Here is a 12,539-nt window from a genome sequence, read left to right as displayed (position 1 = left end):
ATATATATATATATGTGTGTGTGTGTAATTCATACTCGACTGCACTGGTGTCAAACTCAAGGCCCGGGGGCCAAATCCGGCCCACCAAGTCATTTTATGTGGCCCGCGAAAGCAAATCATGTGTCAACTTGCTAAAATCTGTACCGTAATGTCAAATTGTCATGTAATAAATAACATTGAGATTTTGCAATAATTGTGTTACCCTGTTTACACTCACTTGAACAATAATTGAACAAACTATTATAATTGACTTGACTGATCTCAAAACTAGTAATCCATTAATTTGTTTTGTACAAGTGATAATTTTGTGGTTTCGCTGTCATAATGGCCCCCGAGGGAAGACGTAACGCCAAATTGGCCCTCGACTAAAATGAGTTTGACACCCGTGCTCTACTGTATTAGAAAGGCTAAAGTACAGCAGCACAGTTTACTGTTGTCATTTATACAGGATTACATTAATTGCATATATAAAGTGGTATATAAATCTAATGGGTTATTTAGTCTCGGATGTAATTTATTAATTCAATATTTATATGTACGGTATTCAAAATCAAATACATGGAGCTATTTGAATAGTTCATATTCACAGCTTGTTATTTGCAGTAGGGCTGAACGATCTTGGAAAAACATGAGATATGCGATCTGGCTGTTGAATATTGTGGTGTCAATATTTTTGCGATACTTAACATCTACCAAAAGAAATAATATCTTCATTATGTAATGAAAGAAATACTTTTTTTATTGAGGAAAAATAAGCAGGCTCATCATTGTCTAATCATATCTCAGTAGGTTATTTAGTGTTAGTCTTGGCCCGACATACCGTTCTCCAATTGGATGGCGATGTGCATTTAAGGTTGCATCTGAGTCTGCAAGGTCAGATAAAAGCATACAGTTCCATCTGAATTAATCGGACGCCTCTGCGATACACATCTTGCATATGTCGTCATTGCGATGACAATATTTTTTCAATACATTGTGCAGCCATAACTACTACTATGACTTCTTATTCTAATAGCATCAATGGTTCAACGGTTCAACGTAACCCCTCTTTGAGTTTATTCTGGAGTGTTCAAATGACACAGTGCATTCAACAATATGTCGTGTCTCTAGAATGAGTAAGCTAAAATAACTAGCTGCAATCATTCACAACATTCACAATGTTCTGCCAGCTAGAGTCAGACAATGAAGAAATTTCACTGAATGATGGCAAGAAAGCAAGGAAGCAACAAACTTCATTTTGAATATCAATGTATCTCTAATCTTGTAAGATATTCAGGAATCTGTCTTGATCCCACCTCATTTTAGGTTTCTAATTAAAACTTTGTTGACATTCAACTTCCCATGTTCTCGGCTGGTAAAGCATTTCATTGGCTTACAGTGAGGTAAGGGCAGGGTTTATCGCACACCATAAGAAAGTGCGCATTGCAAATCCAGATGTTATGTTGTTTTTCAAAAATCATTTTCATCCCAGTTAATGAGTGAGCTTTCTTCTTCAGCACTTAACGTATGTTTCCAACCGTTGAAAGCAATTGTTTGCCCCTAACAGTAGGTGTGAAATAAAAAGAGCGAGAGGCAATGGGGAGTCCTTTCTGTACCAATGACCAAAAAAAATGTCTGCGAACTCCATACTGTGATATTCAAGAGGAATTTACCTTATTTGACAACCTGTTCATACATGTATAGATCAGTGTAAGATGTAGACAATTTTAACAAGCTTCATCTATGTTGGCTTGTATGAACAGCCTCAAGACTGTTTCAGGGGCCACATTTCTCTGCGAGGCATATCCAAGTGCAAATCGACTACATGACTGTTGCCACTGCTGACTTGCTTTTCACAAATGGCCAGTCTTTTTCTCCCCTCAGTTTGTTTATGCTGACTGCAAAGTAAATCGCCACGAGAAGCCAACTACTCTTTCCTTAAATCTAAAGCTGACTTGGAACTTCACAAGATAAAACATGGAGTTGAAAGGATTAAAGCAGAAGCCAAACCTGTGTGGTAATGATTACATATTGTGGGCAAATGAAGCACAACTCCCAACTGGTCGTGCAGGATCAAGAATTCACTCCCTGTGAGGAAATCGTCTAATAAAACTGTTGTACATATTTTCAATAACAGATTAATGACAGATATCCGCCATATTTGCCATTCAACGTTGTTGTGTTTTCTCAAAAACGTCTTCCTCGGTACAAAACATGTCACAATCAGCTACAAGTGATGCTGACATATACTGGCTAGATGCCATTTGTTTGCAATTTCATATATTTGTTAATATGCATTTATTTGTCAGAATTATACAAAGTTACTGTATGTCCCTTCAAAGTGCAGGGGGATACATGATGTAATGTGACAAAAGCAAAGATACAGGATACTATAAGGAGTTAGAAAGTCTTTTAAGCAACCATGAAGCAACTTTCACAGTCAACTGTTTATTTGCTAAAATCCCATCCAATATTAAAATATGGTTTAATTGCGTACATTTCTGTGCAATTGGCTGCCGACCAGTCCTCTCGCTCAATGTCAGCTGGGATAGGCTTCAGCTCAACTGCCACCCTAATGACGACAAGCGGTCTCGAAAATGGAGCGTTGGATTGATCAAGCGTCAATACTTTAGCATTTCAGTTTTTCCTACCCACCCTGGAAACACGTGGCTTTGCGGTTGAGTCTGTGATAAGTAAATTAGTAAATGAGTACATTACATTTGGGTGTAAAAACAACACCAGGATAAGGGTATGTGGGTCAAACTATTTTACAGCTTGCAAATTGTTATTAGACCTCATTATCAGCATGAGTTTGCAATCAGTCAATGAGTTCGCCCACCAACAATAACTTTTAGATTGAGTATTTTACCTTGACGGCCTTTGGGTGCCTCACTGATGTCACCTCAGCCACAGCTCACACTTTACTGCTTAACAATTACAGCCATGATTGGAGAGGAGTTATCACGACAATGCAAGGTCAGGGTGCCACATGTCAAATGGTCTGTTTACTGAAGTGAAAGTCAGGGAAATTGCTGAGCCAAGCAGCAGACGGGGCCACAACTATCGCACAATGTCACATGGAGTGCTCCTGACATGACAGGTGTGCTTTTTTTTGAGGTTCTGAAGATCTCACGAAGGGCCATATTTTCCAGACTGCGCCTTTTTGTGCACTTGGACTTGTGTGCTTTTCCTTTATGCTGATTTTGCCATCCACGCTGGTGACCCAAACACTGCGTTTGAGTTGTGAATGAATGCAGTCAGACTAAAAAAGTGCGGTTGCCTGTCTGGCAAATCATAGAACAGGGAGTTTTCCTCAAACTTGTGATTGTCATTGAGGACCGTGAAAAAGGATTAGCACATTTTAAATTTGAAAAGGCACTACACCAGCGGTCCCCAGCGTTGTTGTTTTTTTCCCCCCAACATAGCAGTTTCACATCAACATATTTTGATTTAAAAACAAGCTAAATCAAATGATTTAACTTGCATGTTTTTTTTGTTTTGTTTTGTTTTTTTTTTATCACACGCAAAGGTTTCAAATCATCAAACCAATTTTAATATCACCTTAGGGGGCAACCCACGGAAATACAATATGCAGTTTTCAAATCATAATACTTTTTTTAGGGCACAAAATTAAAAAATCCAAACCTTTCTGACTCGGTGAAAAGGTAATGCCCCCCTGAACCTAATAACAGGTTGTGCAGCCATGAGTCAAATCAGACATTTGCAATAATTGGTGTGGAGTCGTTCACATCGCTCTGGAGGAATTTTGTCCCATTCTTCTTGGCAGAATTGTTTCAACTGATGCAAGGAAATGTAGACTTGAGAAAAGTTTTTTCATTGGTGATAAGCTATTACTCCTTTTTGTGACTGGCTCCAAATCATCCCTTAGATCTGAGGGGTCCAAACTCGGTCCTCAAGGGCCACCGCCTGTTTTCCATCTTTGCCGGCTGCAACACATGATATTTTTGTTTATTAGGGATCAAAAATGTTCACAGTCGCTGAAAGGTTCTCCCCGTCATTTCTCATTTTGCCATCGCTATGCAGGTGCTGCTGTGCATACTGGTTTGCGCCTGTTTTTTAGACATGGTTTTTAAAAACACAAAATCAGTTAGCATAATTCATCTCAGGTTTTATAAATCAAAATTGCATGTGCTAAATTATTTTGTTTGCCTCTGGTCCTCATAGAACATACAAAAGTAACTTGTCCGGTAATTATGCCCTTTTGGCAGACACAATCCTCTTAGCCCCCGGTTAGTAGATCAGCTTCCACATTCATTTGCATTAGCAATACAGTTTGTGCCTATTTTTGCACATGCAAACCTTTTGTAAATCAGGCTGTGAGTGTTTTTCCAATGCCACAGGTGGAGCCTTACATCCCTTGTGCTTGGTTGTGTACTAGGCGGCTGTTGACTGCCGCTTTTAAGATGGGGAATGTATGGAATTCTTCTTAGCATATCAGTGTGAGGCTTAAGTCACATGAGCATCTCTGGAGATACCCTGTTACGAATACATGGCAGTTGTTATCCCTTCAAATCTCATCTCAGCATCAAACAAGGAGTCAAATGTTGTCTGCTGGTCATGCAAACCAGAAGGAGCTTTCGTGAATTTGAGCGTGTAACCAAGGAAATTTTACACCAGCAAGTAAACATAGCGTAACTTGTTTTCCAGGTTCCTATTTTGCATTATGTTGGTCCTGTAGAGTAGCTCCAGTTCAACCTTGGTATTCATCATCGTATAATTAGGATGCCCAAGCATGGTGACGGACGCCACTATCGTAAACATGCAACACGTTGCCAACCAAATGAATAATATATGACATGTTATGCAGAAGCTGCTATATTTCTTCTGTCAACGCAGTCATTAGTTCTCAAACAAAAAAAAAAAGAGCATGAATTCTGTAAAGAGGACAACATTCACTGTCAAGTTTGCAAATAAAATTGGTCAACAGCAAATTTGAATCAGATGTTAATGTTTAATCAGACGGCATTATGTGTCCCCTTTTGACACTGATTCAAATATATCACTACTTTTTTCTAGCACATCGGCTTTTTGAGATATTGTCATTGTTTGTTTTTTTTAAGTTGGATCTATAAAAGCTCATGCAATACGTATTTCACTATGCATTGTAATTTGTATCTATGACGTTTCAGAAAAACTTAATTTGAAGTTTTTACATTCACTGCCATTTACCTGATTTTACCCCTTCTGCGGCTGTTACTAAGGCTTGTTGTTTTTGGTTGCTTTCATATTTGTAAGTATGGCTTAACTGTAAGTGACATTCATTGTCATTTGCTCACTCGTTATTGTTAGAGTGCACACGAATGATTGCAGAAAGTAATGCTGCTCACAATATTTTGTCGAACAAGCACCATGATTTTAATTGAAAACATTTTTGCAACCTGTTTAACCTTTGTTTGAGTCTCCTTTCTGAGCTCTCCGTTGGAGTTATAGTTTAATTATGCTAAATTATAGATCAAACAAAATTGTATTATCTCCCGCGTGCATGGTGTATCTAGTTATTGAGGGAGGACCGACTAACCCTTCATTTTGACGTCTCGGGTCCTGATATTACATTAAATGTCAAATCTGCGTGGGAGAATATTTAATGTTTAGGTGACTGGACCAGATTGAGCTTCATGACCCCCCCGCGCTGTGTGCATCCACGCTGATCACTGAGGAGGGGAGAGCAAGGAAACCAAAAGCTCAGCGTTTTAAAGTATTTAGCGTTTGTACCAAGTGGGCAGATTTTTATCTGTGCGGTGCTGTCGGGTCCAGAGTGCGGGTGAATAACGCTTTTGAATGCACAGCCTAAAATGTAACAATAGTGGTGGTGAGCAAACAATACCGCTTGGGTTTGGCTGCCAAGCCTGGATCGAGACGCTCTCAGGCCTCACCTTTGGCACACATGTCACTTGAATGCATTCATTCACAGACAGTAGCCGATTGATCAGCTGTGAGTGCTTGAGTTGACCTTGACCCATTCAACATAATATTGATTCTTGTTTTGGTTTCCAAGGGGGAGTGGTGGATTTGCCACACAAGATCAGAGACCTGATCCGTAAATGTCTTTTACATCACATGGACAAAAATATGGACCTCATGATTAGTCATCTGTCATAAGTAAAGACAAGAAGGTGGCCCTCTGTGTGACCGATGATAACGAGGCCAACTTTTCACTGATGGCAGCTTCAGAGCCTTCTCTGTTACATAGAACCACTTAAGAGTCGGCTTGGTTTCATGGTTGCAGCTTTAATTGCCCTCCTTTCAAAGCATGGCCAAGAGTCACGTCCAACCACTCCTCTCGGACCACTTTTTGCCATTTTAACAAAAGATGGAAAGTTCTGGTTCATCAACAACCCGCACTTTAGTAGCCATGTTCAATATTGAAAAGTCTGCCTCTTTGATGAGATCAAAATGACACGTACACTTACGAATGATACGCCCATCCATCCGCTTTCTATGTCAGGGTCGAGGCTGTGCTAGAGCCCGCTCAGCTGACTTTGAGCAAGAGGCGAGGTCGGATTATTTATGAAAGAACATGTATGGAGTAGTGTAAGAGGTTCCTGAGCTTTTCTATGCCCCACAGCCTTCAACTAAAATTTGATGGTAAGATAATTTGGCAGTTGTCGAAAAAGCGTTTTGCCAATTGACTCTCACAATTTGGGACTTTTAGCCATGAAATAGGTGCTACCATCTATCTTGTAGCCCAATTATTACTCCAATTGCAGGACACTGTACCCATATTTCGGACTGCAGTGTCGACTTCAAGACAATAAAATCCATTCACTTACCAACTACTGTGTTTTGTTGATAATGGGTGATTGTGGTCTGGATGTAAAAAAAATAATGTATTTTATTTCTGGTACTTTGATCTGTCCTGTGTTCATTTTGTATTTTGCAATGTGCCACCAGAGGTCGTGATCCTTGTTCTGTCTCTCTCTTTCTCTCTCTTTTTTTGTTTTACTTTATGTTGTAGGACCGGAATCGGCCCTTTGACGCATTTAGCTTGCACTCTTTGGAGAATTCCTTAATGGATATGATAAGGACTGACCATGACAAAGGTAAAGCTCACCCTGCTGATGGGCCACCAATGACTATCGCTGATATTTTGTGGAGGAATCATTTTGCAGGTTAGGAATATTCATACATCCGTGCTTACACTGTATGTATGGGTCGTGGATTTTGTTTTGTCTCGTTGCATGTTTACCGTTGTGGTTCTATGGCTGCTGCAAGCTTCCTCGTCAACCACAGAACAGCTCCACTCTATTTGTGCAGCGCTCTAATGTATTCGTCCTGCCATGGAATCAAAAACTCTCTTGTGCTTGTACATCTCACAATAGCAGCAAAATATTGGCATTCACTAATGTGAGATGGTAGTTTAGAGAGTCATCTTTGTCCGTAGGGGTTAAATGTTGAATGTAGAAATGAAGCAATCAGTAACTCATTCACTCCCAGAGACGTTTTTAAACGTCTTTTCAGACTTGATCCAGAATTGGCTGGTACTAAATGAGGTAACAGTCTATCATGTACAAAGTATAATAGCACCACACAAGTCTCACAAGGTCAGAATCACTCACCTGAGCCAATTGGTCAACCAGTTGAGTGAGAAAATGCAGCGAGTTTGCCTCACCTCCTGTTATTACTGCCTTGAAATCAGACTTTTTGCATATAATCTACCAACTCCACCCCGAGAACAAATTAACCATTGAGTTGGCATTCCCAACTCAATGGGTCCTACCCAAATCCATCCCATCATAGACACTGCATTTTCATTGAGATTGGTTGAGTTTGTTTGTTTGGGAAGAGCAACACTTGCTTCAAACAAAGCCCGTATGTCACTGAGCAGTCAAGGTTTGCAAATATGTTTTTTTTTTTTTTTGTGAGGGTTTTTTTTTGTCAAGGTTCTTTCAACGTTGCAAACAAATGTAAAGACGTTTGCCTGGCATTCCCAAACAGTTTTAATGGTTGCAAAAGGTTTTTCTTCTCACCACCAAATTTGGAAAATATTCCACATTTCTTTGCGACAAGAAAAACAGTTTGAGATCATTAAAAATGTGTCTTTTGCGACCGTTTGCAACCTTGAACAAACCCTAACGAACACCCCCCCCCACCCAAAAAAAACAGCACTTGCCACGTGCTCACACACTTGCAAACTTGACAGGCAGTATTTTACTGAGCTGCAAAGTTTTGCAAGTGTGTGCGCATGTAGCGAATGTTTCTTTTGTCGTCGGTGTTCATCCAATGTGTCAAACGGATGCAAAAGACATTTGCAAACAATTTTAATGGCCTCAAGAGTTTTTCTTGTCAATTTTCAACATGTTCAAATGTTGATGGCAACAAGAAAAATAGTTTGAGACCATTAAATCTGTTTTGGAATGTCTGGCAAAAATCTTTGCGACATTGAACGAACCCTGACCAAAAGAAAAAAAAAAAATTCTACGTGCACACACATTTGCAAACCATCGCCAATGAGTGAGAGACGGGCTTAAGCAAAATGTGTCTTTTATGGACTGTGAGATGATGCTTTTCCCCCGCTGCTCTTTTTTCCTTTTTAAAGTGGTTCTCTTCCCCCTCTGCAATGAGCGCTTGTTTGTCGAAGTTGATGTGTGACACGTAATCGTTGAAAATCCCTTGAAGGGTCAAGAGCTCAGTTTAAATAGACACTTCCAGGTATTAATTTTGTAACATTTATTATTATGGTTGTGCTTGGTAAGAAGGGCATGCGGCATAAAAACTGCCACACAATTAACGTGAATGATTCACTGTGGCGACCCTGACGGGACAGGCCAACAGTCACAACAACAAACATTTGGCAGTAGTGTAGAAATGCACTGCATCAATCAGTTTCTCATATTTTGTCCGACTTGGACCTAAACAAGTTAGACATTCATTTTAAAGTGTTAGTGCTCTCGCTCACAATTTAGCTGCTTTGGAATTTTGATATAGAAACACATGCACTCACACTCACGCTCGCTCAACTAGCATAACTCACATGATCTTTGCGATGCATTAGTTACCATTTGCATATTGTTACTGTAGGTGTGAGAGTACACAGTGCTTACATAGAAGTTTATGAACTCAACACAGAACTCCTTCAGTGTGTGTTGATTGTAATGATGTTTTTTAAATATGTGGAGCGATTACATTTTTAAAAAAAAAATCATTCTCCTAAATTGTTCAGAAGATAATCTAATTCTCCTGCCAAGTTGAAAATTTGCCACTTGTAATGCTGGCATTGGTCTTCTCTACCAGGCAAAAAAAAAAAAAACCTGACATGAATTGATTATTGTTGTGGACTTTAATCCAACTGATTAAGGTTGCGCTGGAGAAGCCAAACTCCTCAGTGATTTTGTAGTAAGCTATTTTGGGGGCTTTACCTGTAAAGTATTGATTCCAGTCTTTGTTCATGTTATAGAAAGGACGCTGCTAGCAAGTACAAGCCACCAGACGTAGAGAGCGAACAAATATTGCTGCTGTTTGACTTTCTACATTGTTGACAAAAGCATTGGTCTGTAGATAGGAGTTAACATGAGGTCTTTATCGGGAGCAAAACAAGCCTTGCAGGCACTACACATGTTGAATGAGTCGTAGCCACCAGAAGCATGTTTACAAATGTTGCACCACTCTTACGCCTCGTTGCTCCATTTGGGTCAAGTGTGAGTGGAGTGTGTCAGATTAACATTGCCATGTGGTCACTCTGTACATAAAGTCATCCAAATCCAAAATTTTCAACGCATGGGGAAACTAAGTCGACAGGAACTCCGTCCGCTCTCGTTTGGAGAGGGGTCATGCTAAATGAAGTTGAGGTGAAAGGTCAATATTAGCTTGCTTGCCTGACATGCTGGACTTGACCTCATAACCTTTCAGCACATTACACTGAGATGATCACGTGGCCCTGTACTTTAATCAAAATTTAATGACGACATACAGATAAGATGATGGGTTTGGCTGTGTTAAAGGTTACATTGCAACTAATGTCCAATAAATCCTGCCGTCAGTGTGATTGTGTTGAGTTGATGGAAAATTCACGGCTGGGGCAATCATGACTAGGCTAATCCCACCCAGGGCACAAAACATGTTTACTTGGCTTGTTTTGATCGTGAATAAACAGTTTGTCCAGATTAGATTGAAAGCTTCACATTCAATGAAAAACTGTGCAGCAGGCTCAACTGGATTCTCGAGCTCCCCCAACTAAAAAGAGCTATGAAAGACACCCCCGACTTTTACTTTTCTTACTTTTGACCCTTATGGTTAATTATAGTTTTGTTTTCCATGGAAACAAACATTCTCTTCTCCGTTGTGTAGCTACATGAATTTTCACCATGTTGACGTTCAAATCCTGAGTTGTTGGTCCAAGTGTGCATGGGAGGAACTAGGTCGTGCTGACTAATGCGGAAAGTAACTCTCAGTCTTTCCAGCGATGTCAGGTGCTTCTCCCTTGGTGTTGTTTTCCTTTTTTCCACACTATTCCATTGGTCCACTGCTTCCACTGGTCCTACTCATCACCATACATCTTAGGGGAGCAATGCAGCTGCGTTTTTCCATGATATGCATCGTGTTATTGTCATAGCCAGGCTCTTACTATACTGATCAAAATATAACCACATTTGCTCCTGTTTTTCCTGCGTCAAACTAAATAATTGAAGACTTTTTCTATGTACAGAAAAGGTCGATTTGTTTCTGGTGCTTCTTGTTTCCAGAAAAGAACACCAGGGGTTGCAGATTTTCCATTGCAGCAAATTGGTTAAGCGTGCAAGGGTCAATAAGCCTGGTGTGCTGGTGTGAATCATCTACTGTATTGTATTTTGTCCAGTTCAGTCGAGTCTGGCTTCAATGCTTTATGTGCAGCGAGTCTAAGCATCATCTCATGGGGATGCCCGTGGAAAGCAGAATACCTGTAAAAACAAAAGAGAAAATAAAAGACCAAAAAATTTACACGGGGAGAGCACCACAGATTAGAAACACCGTGAGAGAGAAGCAATTGCAATCCCACTGTCATTGAATGTAGAATGCTGCAAGAGTTTTTCGACATGAAAACACAGCTGTTGTCACATCCACCTTGAAGTTCAAGTCACAAAGGTCTGTGTCACAAAGGTCCAAGTCCAAGTGAAGTCAGTAATCCTGAGTCATAATACTAAGCTGCCATCCTGATTAGCTGATAAACAAAATATATAATGTGTATCCTAGTAGTAGGTAAATTGAAAATAAAATAAAAATAAAAGTCCATCACATGATATAAGCCTCATTTCTTTTTCCCCAGCTCTCTCTCTCTGTCTGCCTTTCTTGCGCCATCCAGCATACGTGACCCAAACCAGAATTAATTGTTCACAAAATGTTCTTGAAATAAATGATTTCACCTAGATTTAACGGAAAACGAAAACCGTAAAGGTTTATATGTAACTAAATACACAGAAAATATTACTCCAACATTGTAGACTTCTGATACCATGGCAATCAGTTGAAGGGAATATGAGCGCCAAATGCACCTGCAAAGTTCTGAAGGGTAACAGTGTGGATTTTTGACTTTAATTAAATTCACTTGAAACATAAAGAAAAATCTGGACATTTGTGGTGATAGTATTACTTTTGACATGCAGACGGTAACACACGTTCTTGATAGACTTTCTGGTGGGAGGGGCTAGTATGTAAAGAGTGTATGTGAACAGCGGCTCGAGGAGTGAGGACCGAGCAACATGCAATCAGAGGAATGAGATGAGCCCGTAATCAATGCCGTCTGCTCAAAGCAAAGTGTATACTCACCCAGCGAACAAACACACGTGAGACACGTGTTTCCGTCAACAGTTAGTGAAACGGGAGTCCGCCAGTTGGTACGGAAGCAGTTAGTGACGATTAGACTGACGGACGAAAACCCTATTCCATCGGTGCGTGGTTCATGAGTTTGTTTTTTTTCTCCAAGTTTCCTGTCATTTGAAATGAAAAACGGGTATTCGTCGGTCATGGTTTGACGGGCATTCAGTGACGGAATGCCCACCTTTTGAAAGCTGGCTTCTGACTTAAATGTTAGTGGCTATACAGTCTTCTGCTCGGTTGTGACTCTAAATGTGGTTCAGCCTTGAGGAAACAATATTTTGTGTGGTTAAGGTAGTTTTTACTTGATGTGTGTGCGTGTGTGTGTGTGTATGTGTGTGTGTATATATATATATATATATATACACACACACACACACACACACAGAGTATATATATATATACACACACACACACACACACACAGAGTATATATATATATACACACACACACACACACACACAGAGTATATATATATATACACACACACACACACACACACAGAGTATATATATATATACACACACACACACACACACACAGAGTATATATATATATACACACACACACACACACACACAGAGTATATATATATATACACACACACACACACACACACAGAGTATATATATATATACACACACACACACACACACACAGAGTATATATATATATATACACACACTGTATATGTGTGTATATACAGGTATATATATCTGTATATGTATGTGAAATATATATACTGTATATG

General features: G+C 39.7%; 1 protein-coding gene across 6 annotated transcripts in view; it reads left to right on the top strand.

Annotated features, from left to right (window-relative positions):
* The window catches only part of cpeb3 (cytoplasmic polyadenylation element binding protein 3), a 35,086-nt gene that overhangs the window by 3,651 nt on the left and 18,896 nt on the right, over positions 1-12,539 (top strand). For 2 of the 6 annotated variants that reach the window (XM_019881937.1, XM_019881936.1), the window contains exon 3: positions 6,956-7,040. The exons of 2 other annotated variants lie outside the window; for them this stretch is intronic. In XM_019881937.1, coding sequence (XP_019737496.1) covers positions 6,956-7,040 — 85 coding nt within the window. Of the gene's footprint in view, positions 1-6,955; positions 7,110-12,539 lie in introns of all 6 variants that reach the window. 2 more of the 6 variants (XM_019881935.1, XM_019881934.1) reach the window with 1 other exon arrangement.

Source organism: Hippocampus comes, unplaced genomic scaffold (assembly GCF_001891065.2).
Source record: "Hippocampus comes isolate QL1 unplaced genomic scaffold, H_comes_QL1_v1.1 scaffold36, whole genome shotgun sequence".
Taxonomy (NCBI): Eukaryota; Metazoa; Chordata; class Actinopteri; order Syngnathiformes; family Syngnathidae; genus Hippocampus; species Hippocampus comes.
The sequence above is the reverse complement of the archived record's forward strand: the minus strand, read 5'-3'. Positions and strand labels throughout refer to the sequence as shown.